The following is a 20,577-nucleotide window of genomic DNA, read 5'->3' as shown; positions in this document are numbered from 1 at the left end:
GATACACTCCATCTACCATCACCCTGGTTGTTCTGGTTCTGGTAGCGGTTGCTGAAGAAAGCGTGTTAGACCTTGTAATGTCCAGCCTGGTCTAGTTCTGATAGCTGCTGGACCTCCAGGGGGCCCTAGGCGTACAGGCATAACGGGTGTTATAAGGTGAGGATGGTCTGCTCCTATCAAAAGTAGGGGTTGTACTTTACCAATGGGCTGCAAAGGAATGTCTTTTAGGTGTTGGTATCTCTTCTAGAGTGTTGCAATGGGATAAGAGTGTTCAGACAAACCTTGTGTGTGCTTAGAGGTAAAGGCATTCTGTATCCAGTAACTCTGTTGGGTCTGCGATATAGAGCGTACTCTAAAGGAAACTGCTGCCCCATTGAGTTTCTTGATATCTTGTCGAATAGTTCTTAATGTTAAATCTTCCTTCTGTCCTTGTAGCCCTAGTTTCTTAGCTGCAGCTGGGAGTAACATAGTCCTTTCGGACCCATCATTGAGTACTGCATAAGTGTTCAGGGCTTGATTGTTGTGTTGTAATACAACAGGAATCACTTTCAGCAGAACACGCTTTGAACCTTCTGGCCTGTCTAGATACAGGGTTTTGTTCGTGGAACTCACTAGACAGGTACTCGCTCTTTGAGGTCGGCTATTAACCTCATGAAGGATTTGAAGATGTTTCCCACTGCACAATGGCAGTATGGGCACAGAGGTCTGCTCTGTTCAGATCTCCGTGCTGGCTCGGACTGATGTGAGGGCGTCAGCACTCGAGTAACTGCTTCTGGGGGGCGGTCAGCTCCATGCAGGACAAAAGAGAGTTTATGTTTCGCCACTGGGTCTGGTTTGGGCCACACCATCCTACTTCTCTGATCCTTTCTCTGATTCGAGTTCTCAGAGTCTTGACACCGGGATTCAAGCTTGAGCCACTCTGGTAGAGTGTAGGAATATTTAATTTTGAGGTTTTATAGTTATTAACCAGTTTGTCTGGTCACTTAAATGGAATAGATTTAATCCACCCAAACCCCAGTACCTCAATATGTGATGTCCCTGTAAGTAATGTCCAGGTGGACCTTATGTGTTAGTCATAAAAAAAAAAATATTCAGGAATAGAAAGCTCTGTGACTCAAACACCACTAAATATTACTGTACACATTTAAATAATAAGCCTAATATGTGATTTAATATTCATTATGTAAATTTGTGCTGAGTGAGTTCTGGGATTACTTCTACAGTTAAAATGGAGCCTGGCTGGAGGCTTGAGAGCCCCTGCTGTAAAATCTCAGGTTCTACCTGCATTAGAATGAATCAGCTACTGAAGGCTGGTGATAAAGTGCACATCTTTGTGAGGGCAAAAATAAGACATTTCTGTATTTGCTCTCCTACAATCATGGCACAAATGTTATTTAATTGTCAACAGTTAAATAAAAAACTTGCATGAATTAATAAGAGCAGATATCCAAGTTTATTAACAAATCTTTAAAAAAAAACATACAAATGGTGTCACAGCTTCAGGTCTTCAGGCACAGGTCAGTCATTTGAGACAGATTTTGCTGACCAAATAGATTTCCAGGCCTTCCCTTATGTATATTCGTGGCAGAATAAAAGATTACAACAGGTGCACTATGAGCAGATTAACTCTCATATAATTTTTGTGACAACAAGTCTTTTAAAAACATCCAAATCGGCTTAAATTACAGTGTTCTGGAGATGATAAATGCCTTTGTAGGCAACTCAAAACTCTATGCTGGCCTATGGGCTTATCATACAGATATATAATGAAATGGACTAAAAATCTGAAAAGGACTTTGGCAAATGATTAAGTACAATTATATTATTCTTCATTTCTCTCTCTTACACAAGACAAAATGTAAACATTATATACACAAAATAAAAGTTATCTACATACATGTATCTACATAATATACTTACAAAATCTGGCACTTGAGAGTTACAAAATGCTAGCTTTTTTGTCAAAACCTTGGGTTTGACGTATTTTAGAGGAAAAATCATGTCACCTTTTACTTTGCTATCATGTTTGCCATACATTTCTGGTGTTAATATAGCACTCATCGTGAAATGAATAGTCCCTCTGAAAGAGCATGTTGACCTGGATAGTTTTGAAGATCATATTATAACCAGGCTAAAATGTGGTGTCATTCTGTACTCAAACATACATCTTAAACTTCTCCTGATACATTATTCTTGCCATAAAACCATGCCATGTGTCTTGTTGCTACAAAAATAATCTGTTGCTGTACCAGTAGAAATTGCTGTTGAAAATGTAGTTTTCTACTACACACTGTATATATGTCCTTGAAAAAGGCTTAATACAAAGAAAAGGTTGCATTCATACAACAGCAACAGGGAGATGCATGGAGGCAGCCCCTAGTGCTGAATCTTGCTTCTATAATCACTCTGGGTGAGAGGGCAGGTTCGAGCTGTCACAGTGTCAGAAGCAGGAACATATCTCACAAATGCTTCTATGTGATTTTCAGGGTGCTGCCATAGGTCTGCTGCACCACCACCTGCACATTATCCAGTATAAAGTCAAAGGCCATGCTCCACACAGACTCCACTGACCGCTGCATCAACCTGAACAAAAAGCCAATATGTGATCATGCGCATATTGAGCCAAAGGTTCATTGAAATTCCCCTCATAAAATCAGACAGGTAAAGACAAAAAGCAGAGAAAATGAGTTTTACCTCTTCATGTATTTGATGACCAGATCAAGTTTCTCCAGGTCTTTGTCCTCTACTAGCTCTGTGCAATACTTCACTACCTGCAATATGTCCTCTTCCATAGGCTCTACAATGATACAATATTGACATCAGCAGTCCTCCATCTTAGCTACTCATGTCAGGCAGTTAAACAATATTGCTCTGATTAGCCAGAAATGTGATCCATGCATGTTAGAGCCAGGGAGTTGTGATGCATAATCCATTGCTTTACCTGAAATGGTTGTAACCCATTCCTGCAGCAGGGCTCTGACATCAGCAAGTTCAAAAGCCCCGGCCAGGGTGGGGACAGAGCGAGGAGTGGACTTGGATAGCACTTCATGGGCTTGATGGCTCAAAGAGGGTGCAGGTGGTCCATTTTCAATCTTATCACAGACATTTGGATTAATACCATAAAAACAAGTAGAATATGTAATAAATAGTATATTTGCTTGAAATCATAAATAAGTAGGTATTGTGACTTAAGTCCAAACAAAATATACATATTTAATGCAATTTACTGTAAAACACTACTGGGCCATTACACTGAGAAAATGTAATATGCAAAATTAAAAGGTCTTAAATTAAAGATCTACCTTGAAGCCAGAAAGGGCATCTTTGCCTTTTAATAAAAGAGGGATGGTTTTAGAGGGACTGGATTTGGCAGGACTGTTTCCTGATACAAGTCTCTTTAACGGACTAGCGCCTTTCTTGGCAGGACTGGCATTTTTCCTCTTGTAGCGCCGCTTTGTCTTGCTGACTGCAGTCTGCTTCAGGTGAAGAAGCGGGTTCCTATGCTCCACTCCTAACACAATTAAGTAAGTAATAAGTCGGTTTTCGTGTAAACGTTTATAATGCACGCTCTTTCATAACTCATTACCTTGAGCCTGAGTATTTTGCCTGCGTCTGTAAGCAGAACGTAGCTCCTCCTGTAATTCCCTGGGTAGTGCCGCAAAAACATCTGGATCGACCTGTCAAAGCAAACGATCAAAAATAGGTACTGCATACAAAGTCAGGCACACAATATTATTCCACTATGGGCGCCTAATCTGAGCATGAAATCCTGACACACGTCAGCTAAAAGATACCTGCGAGAAGTCTGGAAGTTCCAGTATGATGCCTGTGCTGCCTGCTTGCCCAGGCTGGTCAGAGAGGTGCAGCAGCACAGAGGGTGCTACAGTAAAGGTTTGCCGTGGTGTGGCTGGGTGAAATGAGGTATCTGGTACCAGTTTGTGGTTCCATGCTTGCTCTACCTGTTCTTTTAACTCTGAAGGTAAAGCATCCAACACAGATCGATCCACCTAAAAAAAGCAAGGCAAATTATTAAGAGTTCTTTTGAAAATAGACTCACTGTGGATGAATAGTGCCCTAGAGACATAATAAACTACAATTAGAATACAACGTTCTAACCTGAGATGGAGAGGGCACTTCTATGCTGAGGTTGAGGTCTGCTCGAGAGTGGCAGGGTGAGTGTATGGCATAAGGTCCCCCTTTACTTGTTCCAGGCATCGAATCTGAAAAAGTACAGGAGGTTGTGGCAGGAGAGGAAATCTCCTTTTGACTGGAAGACATTCTAGACAAATTATCTGAAAAAGAAGCCATTGATCATTTAAGGTCAGGTTTTTAAAAAAAAATCTAAATAAAGACATACATCCACAGCACCCAGACCTGCTTTTTGAGCATCTTTGCTATAGTTGAAGGTCGGCCGTCTACTTGTGAACAGTTCTCTAATAGTACGAGAGCGAGACTGGAGAGTGTCTGAGTGCGAGCTCTCCAGCAGATGCACCTGCAGTCCCACTCCTCTCATGTCTATAACAGCCAGTTTCATGGCACGGAAGAGCTTAATGACCTCAGCTGCTATGAGCTGCCCGCAGTCTGTGGGATGAGGTAGCAACATAGACCTGCAGCAGCAGAGCAGTAATACTTACAGACAACCCTCTTAAACAAATAAACCACAAAGATATATATATTTTTTTAAATGCAGAAAATGACAAAATTTGATTCAGGCCACCTTGCCAGGTTGTCACAGATGCCATGGCCCCCATACTTGGCAGGCTCCACAGGAGCACCTGCTTTGCGCATCATAACTTTCAGAGTAACCCGGCGGCCTCTAAGACCTGCCCCTTGCAATCTTTTTTGCAACTCCATAGACAGGTTTGTCAGAAATGTTTCTGCCTCCTCTACCTGAAAGGAATACATATAGAGTAGAGATTTACCACAAGTTTCAATAATGAGGCTTGAGATATCTTAAAAGAAAGATAGAGAGTAAATTAAATATCTAGGATACATGACAAGTAAAAATATATATGAAAGAATTTTACAGGTGGATAGACTTCATGTCTGATCTCACTTTTGTAAAGCGGATGTTGTAGTTCATCTCAGCAGACACGGACTTCCTTTCCTTCTCACTTCGTACAGGCCGGTCATCCAATCCTCTGCAGAAGCGGAAGAGTGTTTGTCCTGTCCGTGGGCCAAACTCCTTTTGCAGGCGCACTATGGACAACTGCTGCAGGTCCCCACAAGTACTTACTCCAAGAGAGTTTAGCTTACTGCTCATAGAGCGCCCACTCCTACACACACACACACACACACACACACACACACACACACACACACACACACACACACACACACACACACACACACACACACAGAAAGGAAACAAGGTTCCAATGATTGTCTATAATAAATTAAGATTAATTCAAGCAATGGAAATTCATATGTCCACATTGCATTTACCAGGCAGGCTAGTGACAGGCTGGTCTCTGATAAAGTCATCCACTTCCTCCGGTCTGAGAAAATATTGCCCATTTGGTTTTGCTTTTCGGGTTGCCATTCTAGCCAAAAGGATGTTTGAGCCTGATATGAGACACAAGGCATCATTTTAATTATGATTATTAATAGGGCATTAAAAATAAAGCAAACATGTTCAATCCTCATTTATTAAAAACAACTTGCTCACTCATGCCAATGGAGGCACAACAGCCAGTCTTCTCCCACACATCAGCACGGATGGCAGTGGCCAGTTCATCAGGAGTGATCCCCAGCTCTGCCAGGAGGGATGTGGCATCCAGTAAGGCCTCGTCACAACTTAGAGCCTCAATCTTATATGTATAACTACACAAACAGAGTCAGCATTTACTACAAGAAATCTACAACTGAATGCTGATATGTCAGAGATTAGCATGAGCTAGGTCAGTGTTGTATACCTGGCCAGAGTTTCATACATTGCCATTGCCACCTCTTTGTACTCATAGAAATCATAGGGAACTGACTGCAGTTCAGGACACAGCTGTTTAGCCTGACCAAAAAACATGCCATTCCTCACACCAGATTGCCTGTAAAAACAAAAAGATGTCCATCCTAATGTAATAAATTAACAAATAAATAGCAACAGCTACTTACAGCTGTATTCTTTATGGAACCATTCTTTACCTGGCCTCATAGCTGCAGGATGCAATCTCTGCCATAGAGAGAGCAGCCTGGTCATACTCCACTCCGTTACTGCTGATCTCCTCAGTCTCTGGCGAAGGGGTCAGCTCAATGTCATCACTGTTTTTTCCTAACAAATCAGACAGCAAAAGAATCATAAACACATCTTACACAATAAACATATGTAAATAAATAAATTAATTAATCAATCATTTAGCCTAATTTACCAAGCCCTGATTTCAGCATTTAATCCAATTTTCTTTATGACAAGCATCTACCAGTCTCTCCCCCTTTATTTCTGACTCCATTCTAATGATTCAATCAACTAAAGATCTGTTTTTGCATATTTTTGTTTGAATAAAAACAGCTATTTTCCAAAAGGAAAACAAAGGGTTCCTTTCAAACAAATGAAATCAATTAACCAAACTTTTGCTGATATTAAGATGTTATTGAGCTGCAATCTATTGTCTATATATATATTTGTATCCCTTTGCTAGTCACTGCTGAACTTGCACAAACAGGTTTGTCACCTGTTCTGTGCTGGTTCCGCTTCATCTTATAATATTGAAACTCCAGTTGGGGGTTGGTACCAGGACGCTGAGCAACAAATCCCCGGCCACGATTACTGGTCACAGCCACTGGTTTCCCTAGAGTGAGAAGAGTATAAATTAAATGTAGACTCGATGCAAAAAGGTAATTATAATTCCACAACATAATTAATACAAGTGCAGTTAATATACTCTGCTGCATTTGCTGATGTGTGTGTGTGATAGTTACCTCTAAGTTCAGGTCGATGTCTAATCCCCACAGATGCAAAGAAGCAGTCCATGTCCACATGCAGAATACAGGACTGACATACCTGAGGAGCAGGAAAAAATGATGTACCTAGAAAAAAAGCGCAAAATGATTTACTCAGCCCGGCCAAATATCCACTGCCTGACAGTGACTTTTCCTACAAATTGAATCACAACAGCATACAAGAGTCTACAAGAGAGCAGCAATGAATCAGTCACACATCAAGGCATTGAGATATAGAGGTATAAACTTTAGACTTACAAACAACCCAATTTAGATTTTTAATGCAACTGTGTGATATTTAACAGGAACACTATAATGTGATGCATTTTTGTAGCATCTGCTTAATATTAAAGCAAATCTGTTTATAATCCGGGCTAGGCCAGCAATGCAATGTTCTTTTGATAGCCATTGAGTATAATAAAGTTACAAACATGTTCGATGTGCAAGCAGAGTTGACAAAGCAAAATATTTTTATATGAAGTGAGTATGAAACATGGAGGTTGTGCAGTATTCACTTTGGGTCCAGAGAGATGGGGTTGTGAAATCCAACCACATTATGAGCTTTAACCAGACACAAATACAATAAAATAAACATTTAAAAAAGAACAGTCACACTAAACGAATTGTAATCAGTATTCTGAAAAATTCCAATCACAGACTGCGAATCAAACTAAGACATAAACAATAAGAAGTCTAGTCTGAGTAGATGCTGTTAAAATGAGAATGATAAAAGAAACAACACAGGCACAGTAAGCTGGTCACTTATGAACAAATTAAATATGTAAAGGACAATTACCTGCACAGTGGTCATTTCTAAGCTTCTTCAGCTTATCTTTTCCCGAGAACACAGCACCCCCAGCAGCCCGGCGCCTGCTCTGAAGGGTATTCACATACTCTGAGAACTCATTCCGCCATGTAGATATATGATGGAACCGTGAGTGAGAGAAGAACTCTGAAATAATTCCGGTCTCTGGGCCCTCTACTGACTGTTTGCCGGTTAGGGTGACATTGTTAGCAGTATGGTGACTCCCATTAAGTTTGACTTGGCCGAGCAACCTTTCTGAATCTACTTTCTTTTCCTGAATAGCTGTGATTGTGGCAGAGGGTGGCTCTAAAAGCTGGAAAGAATCAGAGATTCGCTCATGATGAATTGCCCTTGATGGACTGGGTGGTGGTGAGGTACTGGCTATGGATGCTGTAAAATCTGAAGCAAGAACACTAGAAGAACCACAACTGGATGTCTGTATTTCTTCAGACTTTGGTTGAGGGCAGCGGAACTCCAGTCCTTGATGTGTAAATTTTGAACAAGAAACATTGTCTTGATGTTTTAAGGCACCATTCAGATGATGAACATAGCCATTTTTTTGCAGATGATCCTTTGATGCTTTTAGAACAGGAAAAGAGGTACTGTTGCAAGTGTACCCATCATAAACCCCGTTAAGTTTGGGACCTTCCTCCTTCGAGTAATCTGTGTGTGAGCCATTCCTGTAGCAAAAAAGAAGAGTTTAGAAAGTGATAAAATATTCCACAGCCAAGAATACCGTACATAAATAAAGCCTCTCAAAGCATGCACATATATAATAGATATAAAAGTTTCTACTTACAATCTGTTTACCTGCCGACTGGTTTTCTCTGTAGATTTGGATGGCACGGACGGAGTAACTGCGAGAACTGGGTTTAAGATTTTATGGAGGTTGCTTGGTTGTGGCAGGTTCAGATTAAACTGGGATGACACTTGACCAGACCCAGCTTGCTCCTGCACTTGCCAAGGCCGCACACTGGTAAAATTTAGGCCCTTCTGCTTTGCATATAGCTGATATTGCACATATGAGAGCTGCCGCCCCGCCTTTATGCTAAAGATGAGACAGTATGACAAAAACAAGGCTTTAGTGTGTGCACGCACACACACACCCTAAATAGCAGGGCTCAAACACTACAACACTACAACAAGAACAGTAATAAAACGCTTATTTTATGACTTATTTAAGTAATAGACAAATAGACAAATAAAATGCCTATGTGTGGGTAGACATAACCAAGTAAGCAAAGTACTGGTTTTATACCCCAGGACATGCTCCTAAATGTGCCTAATGTACTTGGCTAGTTATCTAAAAAGCCACACACAGAGAAGCTGAAAGTTACACACAATTTAACAAGTTATTTGAGAAAAGAAGATGCATTTAACCACACCTGTCAGTGATCCACTCTGGCCGTACTACTTTCTCCCCTCGCAGTTCCTTTATTTTACAATTAGGCAGGTTGGTGGCGATGATGTGCGTAGTTTTGGCATGCGAGTAATACACATGAAACTGTCCACCATGTAGCATCATCAGTCTACGCAATTCATCTGCACTAGGGTCTGCACAAGAGAAAAATCTACGTGTTTCATAAGTGAGTCTGCAAAGTCTTGTAGGTTCAAAATTCACAGGCAAGTGTCAAAATAATTACTACATTAAGCAATAAAACCAGTAATTTAAATACTAAATAATTCTCTGCTACAATGTCATGCAGTTTTTTTTTTATTAAATTGGCATTAAGTTTGAAAATCAGTTTTTGCTATTTTTCTACAGGCACATAAAAGAACATTTGTTGCATTTAGGGCTGAAACGATTCCTCAAATAACTTGAGTAATTCAATTACAAAAAAAGGCAAATTATTATTAACCATTATTACTGCCGCACTACACGATAAACTTTTAAGCGCTCTGGACAGAAAACACAGGTGATGATGCAGAATGAAAAAAAATGGTGGAACGAGGACAAAACAGAGAGAAGAAAAAAAAAAAACAAAAAAAAAAAAAGAAAGTTTCTGAAGTTTGAGATCATTTCAAACTAAAACAAAGAAAACACTCTAAAGTGTGTTTACCTTTTTAAAGTAATTTGAAACAGATTTTTATATTTATGATTTTTTTATTTATACATTTCAATTTACAATTTGATGTTATATGGCAATTAAATCTACTAACTGGGTTCCGTTTTCACAGATATTCAGATATTCAACAAAAACGTAAATGTTTCTAAAAAGGAAACAAATTATTTATTTTTAAGAGACCTGGCTTATTTTCTCATATATTTAGTATTTCTCTTTAATAAAGATAAACTTAATTAATTACTTAATTAATCAATGGAATAATCGATAGAATTCTTGATTTTTAAATAATCGATAGCTGCAGCCCTAGTTACATTTATATAGTAATTTATAAATGACTTTTGCACAGTATGTATATATACACACAGGCATATGGCAGAACAAAATTCTCCACAGTCTTCTTAAAATAAACATTTTACCTCACAAAAAAGTCACACCAACAACATTAAGTGAAAACCAAATTAAAACATTTTAAGGAGAAAAAAAATAAATAAATAAAATCAATTTGGTTGCACTCTCATTTATACTGAGATATGCAAGTGTTCTCAGAATTAACCAATCACGTTCAAACTCATGTAGAAAAGTAATTATCATACAGATGTCAACAATTAAATGATTCTGATGAACCCCAAATAAAGATCGGCTGTTTCTGTTGGATAGTCTTGGTATGTTTTTGGTTTCCATTAACAAAAATATGACGTTCCACCAAAATCAACAAAAGGATAAGGATAAAACGTATCAGGGAGGCTGCCAAAAGACCTAAAGCAACTTGAACACAGATGCAGAAATGTATGCCAATTTGTAAATTTTCCACTTGGAGGGAGGGAGAAATGGATGGGTGGAAGAAAGTATGTATGTATGTTTGTACAGTGGTGTGAAAAAGTGTTTGCTACAAGACTTTTAGGAAAATACTCTGTGGACTGACGAGACAAAAGTTGAACTTTTGTTGAACACTGTTGAACACTACATTTCAGAAAAAGAACATCATACCAACAGTAATGTATGGTGGTGGTGGTGAAATGCTTTGGGGCTGTTTTGCTGCTTCAGGACCTGGAAGACTTGCTGTAATAAATGGAACAATGAATTCTGCTGTTTATCAAAAAATCCTGAAGGAGAATGTCCGGCCATCTGTTTGTGACCTCAAGCTGAAGCGAACTTGGGTTCTGCAGAAGGACAATGATCCAAAACACACCAGCAAGTTTACTTTTGAATGGGTGAAGAAAAACAACATGACTTTGGAGTGGCCTAGTCAAAGTCCTGACCTGAATCCTATTGAGATGCTGTAGCATGACCTTAAAAAGGCGGTTCATGCTCGAAACCCTCCAATGTGTCTGAAATATAACAATTCTGCATATATGAGTGGACCAAAATTCCTCCACAACGCTGTAACAGACTCATTGCAAGTTATCACAAACACTTGATTGCAGTTGTTGCTGCTAAGGGTGGCCTAACCAGGGATTAGGTTTCGGGGGCAAACACTTTTTCACACAGGGCCATGTAATTTTGGATTTTGTTTTCCCTCAATAATAAAAACCTTCATTTAAAAACTGCATGTTGTGTTCACTTGTGTTCACTTTTACTAATATTTAAATTAGTTTGATGATCTGAAACATCAAACATTAACAAGTGTGACAAACATGCAAACAAATAAGAAATCTTTACCACTGTTTGTGTGTGTATAGTAGTAAAAACAGGTCCACATACAAATTATTGTCATATGTAAAGGATGAGCAGTAAGGTTATTCAGTAATCAGCTTAATCTCACACAGAATCACAAAAAATAAATAAATAAATAAATAAATAAAATACTTATTGAAACATTTTATAATGTGTTTATTGCTATTTGAAAGGCTTCCCAGAAAAAACCTTTTATTAAATCTAACCACGAAAGTAAGTAACAGGAGTTTGCTACACAATACTTGAACTTTGACAAGAATCAGGTTTTTGTGCTGAGTTACAAAGGATTGTCCACAAGACAGAACTGAAGACCCTGGAGGATCTGGACAGATTGTGTATTGAGGCCTGTTCTCAGATTCCTTCCTCTGTATTGTTCAAACCTCACCAAACATTGCAGAAAAAAAACCCTGTGCTGTATGTTGGCGAGGGAGTTTGCACAATGTACTCACTTGTGGAGTGACTTTAAATATTTGTTTTATTTGGTTGTGTTTATTTGTTCATTTATTTAAATGCAGTTATATATATTTCTTTTATCTTTTTTTTTCCATTTCGTGACATGAAAATGCTTTACCCATCATTAATAAAGATGTCTTTTGGAAATTAAGCAGTGTTTTATCTGACCTGTGTATCCATTTACATAGATCGCCACTCCGCTGAAGATGCTTGACGAAATCCCCTGTTTTTCCTTCTCCCTGGGAGCATCCCTCATAAACTGCTCCTCCAGCTTAGTGACCTTAGCCGCCATGTAGCCCCCCTGAATCCATATACAAAGACACACATACACACGCTCATTCACTGAACAGTATCAACTGATACAAAAGCACTTGACAGTAGACATTAACCAAAACCCCTTCATGTTTAAAGAGAGACGTGCAAATCACAGCTCCAGAAACAATCTGGCTGAATCAGACAGAAATGCACACAATGAACAAACTGGGCAGTGTCTGGCTGACGAGCGTCTGATTACGCCTCACACATTCAACGCGCTTGGAAGCACGAGCCCGCTGGCACGGCGGCTCCATGTTGCTATGGTAACGGCAAGAACTCAGGGATTCAGGAGTTGAGTCTGAAGCAATAATAAACAGACAAAAGAGGGAAAAGCCCAACATTCAGAGGCAACCTCTGCCTGTACCACCACATTCATGTGGACATTTTGAAATATTCCATTATTTGCAGAAAAATGAGCACCTAAGAACAACAGCAGTCTCAAAATGAACTTAAAAACCATGCTTGATAAATACGTTTTATGTATAAACATGGTTTTATATGAACACAATTTACCATTACCCTGCATTACATTCTAAACAGGTAATGATTCTGGACGTATTTGAGACAGACAACAGAGACAAAACCTAAAATAACATTTTTTTAAAATAAAGAATTTAAAGAATGAGTGAAATCTTGTTATGACTCCAGACACAAGTACCCAATCCGCCTTCATGTTGGTTTTAATCCACAAAATCTAATTGTATTACATGTCCAGGATTTTAAAGTTTTAAAACCAGACACAAAAGTGAATTGAATTTCATCTAAATAAGTGACATTGTAAAAAGTCAGTGTGCGTTTTTGCTCTGCAGACTGCAGAATGGTTTTCTACTTTAATCGATGCTCCAAAAATGGATTTGAGCAGGCTATGTGGAAGTTGCTATTATGAGAATCATTTAGCAACACAATCTAGTTTAAAACATGGCAATTAAATGTGTAATACATTTACATAAAGCAACCTGTCTTTTCAGAAAATCTACAATGCAATCTTACCCCTCCTCCCCAACCATCATTTTCACTGGCTTTTTTCCTCCATCCATCTCGACTCATACTGAGGAACCTGACAGGTAAAGAAAGTAGAGTGGGTTAAGTGATCTTGAAGCAACTCCAAGAAACCAAAGAATATGACTTGTGTGTGTACCTGTCAAGCCACACACACACACACACACACACACACACACACACACACAGACACAGACACAGACACACACAGGCTTTTTCAATACAGTATATTAACTTTATTATACCATATGGTCTTGGACAAGTCACTGCTGAAACAGAATGAAGTAGTAATAGACATAGGCTCAGTTGAAGGTATTTTTTCTTACTTATATTTAATGCAGGAATAAAATTATTAAAAAGGATTAAAAAAATATGTTTTACTGTGCATGCACAACATTGAAATGGTGACTTTTTCGTTCTTCCTAATGCTGAAATAAAGATCCGTTCTAAAGTCCAAAATAATTTTAATCATTTGGTATATCTCAATGAAATTCCAATGAAATGCTTTTACACTCGCAACAAGAAGAATAAGCAGCATCTCATTCTTTCAGTTTATTCTCTTATAAATGCCTCTACATTAAGATTGTTCCATCTGCTAGTTTGGTGAGGGGGTGTTTAGCACACTGATCCCTGAAGCTCATTAACAAAGACACACAATGAGGTTATGCCAAAGGGGAAATTTCTCCATCTCTTTCATTTCATTAGTCTATATACTTTGATAAAAATATCATCATTTGCACTCACAGAAAAAAAAAACGTGCACACAAACAAAACTTAATTCACAACAGAAAACCTCTCTGACTGGCCTGCACACACAGAAGAGACAACTCTGTATAATCATTTATGAAAATACATCCCCTCTGTTCAATAAAATAGTACATCCCACCCTGACAAAGAGTCTGCCTCTCCATCAATCTGTTCTTTCCCACCAACACACTTATTGAACTTTTGCAGGAGATAAAACCCTGAAAGCAGGTGGAAGCAATTTATAAAGTGCCGGTCAAAGATGGTCATCTGTCAAGCATTTGTGAATGCCACATTTGCATTGCTAATACACAGAATAAGGTATTCATAAACTCTGACACACTCAACCTTAAAAGAGCAGTTTGTAAATTTGCAAGCTCTAAGCTGCCCACTAGGCGAATGTGAATCACAGTGAAAGCTTTGACACATTCACTTCTTCCTCTGGACAAACTGCAGTCTCTCTGGTGTTACAATTTTTGAACCTTTTAAGTAAAAAATAAATAAATAAATAAAAATTAAAAAGCTGGAACAGAGAGAACTACTTAGCCTGTAAAGCGTAAACAATAAAAGACTTCCAGCGCAAGACAACATTCTGAATTAAAGTTGTTAACACTTTAAACGTACATAATTATTCTTACAAATTACAGACTGCACCCTGGAGCATCCAGGCTGTACAAGCACAAACGAATAAAGATCTACAATCATCATACAGACCTCCAAGGGCTCCATGTCTAATGTAATTCATTCATGGGGTTTAAACAGGCCTCTGTGGCTCTGAAGGTTAAAGGTGAAAGTTGAAAGAACTGACATGATATCAGTGTGTAGGTCCATGTGGTTTGGCTCAATGCAAAATAATCCTCTACACACCACCATGCTACATGTGGGAAATATGATCAGGCCAGAAATCAGTGTGTTGATCTGCACTCCTCTGCAGCACCCAAGCAGCTCAACACTGCCACTTCTTACTGGGTCACTGAGGTCATCCAAGTTCACTCTCAAACAATTTGACACCTGGCACCATGATTTAGGGGCACGTTTTTACCACCAAGCCCAGAAGCACACGAATAAATAATACAGCACAATGGGTGAAAGCCTGGTGTGAGGTGGAGTGGTGAGTCTGGGCATGTTATCGTGTTCGCTTCCTGCAACATGCAGACATGTATTTATGAACGTGACATGAACGATAATAATGCAAACTAGCAAGAAGTAAAATGATGAAATAAACAAACAGCACAGAGAGCGATTAGGTTAGCTCGGTCATAATACTGTGGCATTACAAACTAAGCTCCAATCAAGCACTGCAGTAAACACGACTTACAGACATACAAAGAGAACAAAAAGCCCAGTTAAATCAACCTGGGGAAAAGATTTCCTTATTAAAAACACAATGATACATACACACTATTTTTGTGTGTGATCCACAGTGCGATAGCTGGGATTTTTTCCCCTCTTGGAAACCTTTGAAAGCGAAAATGACTGCTCACCTAATTCTCCCCCTCTTTTCTCTTACTAATGTTATGATCTGTCCAAACCAACGCGCCGTTTCTTCCAGAGATCAGCAGCGTCGTCCACTTTAATCCTCCCTACGTGTGTTTCAAATGATCACTAAAGGAACAGTGGTGCAAACAGCGTCTCTCGGTATCACCGACATGCTCTCGTGGCTCCACAATGATCCCTCTCCCTGTACCATCCCCTCTCTCCATTGCCATTCGCCCGTCCACCGTTCACTGGAAGCTCTTCTCCGAGTCTGTCACCACCCGAGTTGCGTCTCCTGCCCGCCACTTACCGCGCATGCGCACCACTTTCGCGCATGCGTCTCGGCCTACTTAGGCTGGCGCTCACCGCGCATGCGTATTGGAAAGATTTATTCAAGAAAAAAGAAAAGGAAAGACAAAAGAACTTGAACGCCTTCTAGCGGTCCAGTAAGAGCGCGCGAGTTTTAAATCCCCACATCTTAATTACACAGAAACGCTGCAAATTTCTGGAGTTAGTTAAATGAAGTGGTGGAGAGTGCACCAAGAAATAAACAGAGGTGATGAGGAGGTGATGGGATGAAGGATGAGCATAGGGTGATGTACAGTATAAGAGTGGAGGAAGGTGCACACAGGTGGACTATATACTATGCAGGAGATGCAACCTGAAGGAGATTGGAGACCGTAAGGTGTTTGCAGTGTGGCTAGAGAGCATCGGATGGTGGTCTGTAGGATGGTTTTGGAGGTGAAGAAGATTAGGGGGAGAGTGAGAACTAGTGGTGGAAACTAAAGGAGGAAGACTGTAGTGTGAGATTCAGGGTAGAGGTCAGACATAGGCTTGGTGGTGGTGAGGTGGTGCTGGAAGATTGGGCATTTACTGCAGAAGTGATAAGGAAGACAGCAAGAAAGATACATGGTGTGACATCTGGAAAGACAAAGGAAGATAAAGAGACATGGTGGTGGAATGAGGAAGTGCAAGAGAGTATAAGGAGAAAGAGGTTGGCAAAACAGAATGGAGAAGGCATTAGTACAAGAAGATGTGGCAGCAGGTGAAGAGGAATGTGGCCAAAGCAAAGGATAGGGCATATGAGGAGCTGTATGAGAAGTTGGAAACTAAGGAAGGAGAAAAGGATTTATACCAAGGCCTGTGGCATGTGTGTACAGTACAGACCACACCTTGTGTGTCCAAACTTTTGGTCTGTACTGTATATATATTATATATACCGTACAGACCAAAATTTATATATATTATATATACAGTACAGACCAAAAGTTTGGACACACCTGCTCATTCAAAGAGTTTTCTTTATTTTCATGACTATGAAAATTGTAGATTCACACTGAAGGCATCAAAACTATGAATTAACACGTGGAATTATATACATAACAAAAAAGTGAACTGAAAATATGTCATATTGTAGGTTCTTCAAAGTAGGCATCAAGAGAATGCCAAGAGTGTGCAAAGCAGTAATCTAAGCAAAAGGTGGCTACTTTGAAGAACCTACAATATGACATATTTTCAGTTGTTTCACACTTTTTTGTTATGTATATAATTCCATATGTGTTAATTCATAGTTTTGATGCCTTCAGTGTGACTCTACAATTTTCATAGTCATGAAAATAAAGAAAACTCCTTGAATGAGAAGGTGTGTCCAAACTTTTGGTCTGTACTGTATATGGCTGGGCAGAGGGTCCAAGCAGGTCAGAATGTGCTTCAAGTGAGAGAAATAGAATGTAGATAAAAATGGGTTGGCTAGTGAGGAGAGTGTGTTGAGAAGGTTGAGGAAGTATTTTGAGCAGCTGATGAATGAGAAAAATGAGAGAGAGAGAGAAGGGTGGATGATGTGGAGATGGTGAAGAAGAAAGTGGATAGAATTAATAAAGAGGAATTAATTGAGAGCAGTGATTAAGAGGATAAAGAGTGACAAGTCAGTTGGACCAGATGACATACCAGTAGTAGCATGGATTTTGAAAGGTGAGAGGATGCCTAAGGAATGGAGAAGAATTGTGCTGGTACCAATGTTTAAGAATAAGGGAGATGTGCAGACCTGCAGTACCTATATTACACCATGAAGTTATGGGAAAGAGTAGTGGAAGCCATGCTGAGAGAAGAGGTGACCATCTGTGAGCAACAGTATGGTTTCATGCCGAGGAAGAGCACCACAGACGCAATATTTGCTTTGAGAATGTTGACTGAGAAGTATAGAGAAGGTCAGATAGAGTTGCATTGTGTGTTGTGGATCTAGAGAAAGCGTAGCAGAATGCTGAGAAAGGAGTTGTGGTGTTGTATGAGGAAGTCTGGTGTGGCAGAGAAGTATGTAAGGCTGGTGCAGGACATGTATGAGGACAGCGTGACAGCAGTGAAGTGTGCAGTTGGAACGACAGACTGGTTCAAGGTGAAGGTGAAACTGCATTAAGGATTAGCTCTAGGCTCTTTCCTGTTCACTGTGGTGATGGACAGGTTGACGGACGAGATCAGAAAGGAGTCTCCATGGACTGATGTTTGCGTATGATATTGTGATTTGTGGTGAGAGTAGAAGTCAGAAGGAGTAAGACAGAGTATATGTGTGTGAATGAGAGGGAGGGCAGTGGAGTGGTGCGGTTGCAGGGAAAAGAGGTGGTGAAGGTGGAAGAGTGTAGGTACCAGCGGAAAGTAATGAAGAGTGTTTTAGAGAAGTGAAGAAAAAAGTGCAGGCAGGGTGGAGTGGCAGGAGTGACTTGTGATAGAAGAGTATCTACAAGAATGAAAGGGAAAGTTTATAGGACTGTGGTGAGACCTGTGATGTTGTATGGTCTAGAGACAGTGGTAATGAGTAAAAGACAAGAGGTGGAGTTGGAGGTAGCAGAGCTGAAGATGCTGAGATTTCATTGGAGTAACGAGAATGCAGGATTAGAAATGAGTTTATTAGAGTAACAGTGCATGTATGACGTTTTGGAGACAAGGTGAAGGAGGCGAGATTGAGGTGTTTTGAACATGTGCAGAAGAGGAACATGGAGTAGGGAGGTCAAATAATAATGAGGATTGAGCCACCAGGAAGGAAGAAAAATAGGAAGGCCAAGGAGGAGGTTTATGGATGTAAGGAAGGAAAACATGCAGGTAGTTGTTTTGATAGAGGCAGATGTAGAGGACAGGGGGATCCCTAACCATTTTTTTTTTCCTGCTGCCGGTTGACCTGTCCTGTCTGAAATTTTGCAAGTGTGTGTGTTATCTTGACATCATGATCACCCATAACTTGAGCAGCCCAACTAATAGATAACGACACTCGTTGACAACATGGAGGGGTCCTAAATTGTCATCGTAGGTGCATGTCCACTGTGAGAGACATAATCTAAAAAGAAGAGAATCCAGAAATCACAATATATGATTTTTAAACTATTTATTTGTATGATGCAGCTGCAAAAAAGTATTTGAACACCTGTCCATCAGCTAGAATTCTGACCCTCAAAGACCTGTTAGTCTGCCTTTAAAATGTCCACCTCCACTACATTTATTATCCTAAATTCGATGCACCTGTTTGAGGTCGATAGCTTCATAAAGACACCTGTCCACCCCATACAATCAGTAAGAATCTAACTACTAACATGGCCAAGACCAAAGAGCTGTCCAAAGACACTAGAGACAAAATTGTACACCTCCACAAGGCTGGAAATGGCTACGGGGAAATTGCCAAGCAGCTTGGTGAAAAAAGGTCCACTGCTGGAGCAATCATTAGAAAATGGAAGAAGCTAAACATGACTGTCAATCACCCTCGGACTGGGGCTCCATGCAAGATCTCACCTCGTGGGGTTTCAATGATCCTAAGGAAGGTAAGAAATCAGCCCAGAACTACACGGGAGGAGCTGGTCAATGACCTGAAAAGAGCTGGGACCACCGTTTCCAAGGTTACTGTTGGTAATACACTAAGACGTCATGGTTTGAAATCATGCATGGCACGGAAGGTTCCCCTGCTTAAACCAGCCCATGTCCAGGCATGTCTTACGTTTGCCAATGACCATTTGGATGATCCAGAGGAGTCATGGGAGAAAGTCATGTGGTCAGATGAGACCAAAATAGAACTTTTGGGTCATAATTCCACTAAACGTGTTTGGAGGAAGAAGAATGATGAGTTCCATCCCAAGAACACCATCCCTACTGTGAAGCATGGGAGTGGTAGCATCATGCTTTGGGGGTGTTTTTCTGCACATGGGACAGGGCGACTGCACTGTATTAAGGAGAGGATGACCGGGGCCATGTATTGCGAGATTTTGGGGAACAACCTCCTTCCCTCAGTTAGAGCATTAAAGATGGGTCGAGGCTGGGTCTTCCAACATGACAATGACCTGAAGCACACAGCCAGGATAACCAAGGAGTGGCTCTGTAAGAAGCATATCAAGGTTCTGGCGTGGCCTAGCCAGTCTCCAGACCTAAACCCAATAGAGAATCTTTGGAGGGAGCTCAAACTCCGTGTTTCTCAGCGACAAGCCAGAAACCTGACTGATCTAGAGAAAATCTGTTTGGAGAAGTGGGCCAAAATCCCTCCTGCAGTGTGTGCAAACCTGGTGAAAAACTACAGGAAACGTTTGACCTCTGTAATTGCAAACAAAGGCTACTGTACCAAATATTAACATTGACTTTCTCAGGTGTTCAAATACTTATTTGCAGCTGTATCATACAAATAAATAGTTAAAAAATCATACATTGTAATTTCTGGATTTTTTTTTTTAGATTATGTCTTTCACAGTGGACATGCACCTACAATGACAATTTCAGACCCCTCCATGATTTCTAAATGGGAGAACTTGCGCATATATATATATATATATATATACCAGTGTGAAATGTGAATACTTGGAATGTTTCACCCGGTCTTAAGATTTTGTGTATATATATATATATATATATATATATATATATATATATATATATATATATATACACACACACACACACACACACACACACACACACACACACACACACACACCTTGGTGCCAGAACAGAGAAGAGCCTTGACCTGGAGGTGAATCACCTGGGATGACCAGCAGTTCTGTTTTGCTGGGGTTGAATTTTAGTTGGTGAGCACTCATCCACGAAGATAGGATCTTTTGAAACTTGGCAGGATTGTTGAGCTGC

At 40.0% G+C, this 20,577-nt stretch overlaps 1 protein-coding gene across 1 annotated transcript; it reads right to left on the bottom strand.

Moving 5' to 3' along the window:
* Positions 1–1,430: 1,430 nt before the first annotated feature.
* Positions 1,431–15,856, bottom strand: rev1 (REV1 DNA directed polymerase). Its single transcript, XM_046845618.1, has 22 exons — positions 15,477–15,856; positions 13,240–13,306; positions 12,103–12,235; positions 9,127–9,295; positions 8,541–8,789; positions 7,733–8,421; positions 6,916–7,023; positions 6,669–6,785; positions 6,142–6,268; positions 5,916–6,044; positions 5,669–5,823; positions 5,446–5,565; positions 5,057–5,277; positions 4,718–4,890; positions 4,375–4,607; positions 4,117–4,292; positions 3,795–4,007; positions 3,587–3,677; positions 3,303–3,511; positions 2,942–3,092; positions 2,695–2,797; positions 1,431–2,583 (listed from the first exon to the last, which is right to left on the bottom strand). Exons 2-22 carry the CDS (start codon positions 13,294–13,296, stop codon positions 2,472–2,474), a joined length of 3,735 nt encoding a protein of 1,244 aa, XP_046701574.1. The 5' UTR covers positions 13,297–13,306; positions 15,477–15,856; the 3' UTR covers positions 1,431–2,471.
* Positions 15,857–20,577: the final 4,721 nt, after the last annotated feature.

Source organism: Silurus meridionalis, chromosome 3 (assembly GCF_014805685.1).
Source record: "Silurus meridionalis isolate SWU-2019-XX chromosome 3, ASM1480568v1, whole genome shotgun sequence".
Lineage (NCBI taxonomy): Eukaryota > Metazoa > Chordata > Actinopteri > Siluriformes > Siluridae > Silurus > Silurus meridionalis.
This window is presented reverse-complemented; position numbering and strand designations above follow the sequence as displayed.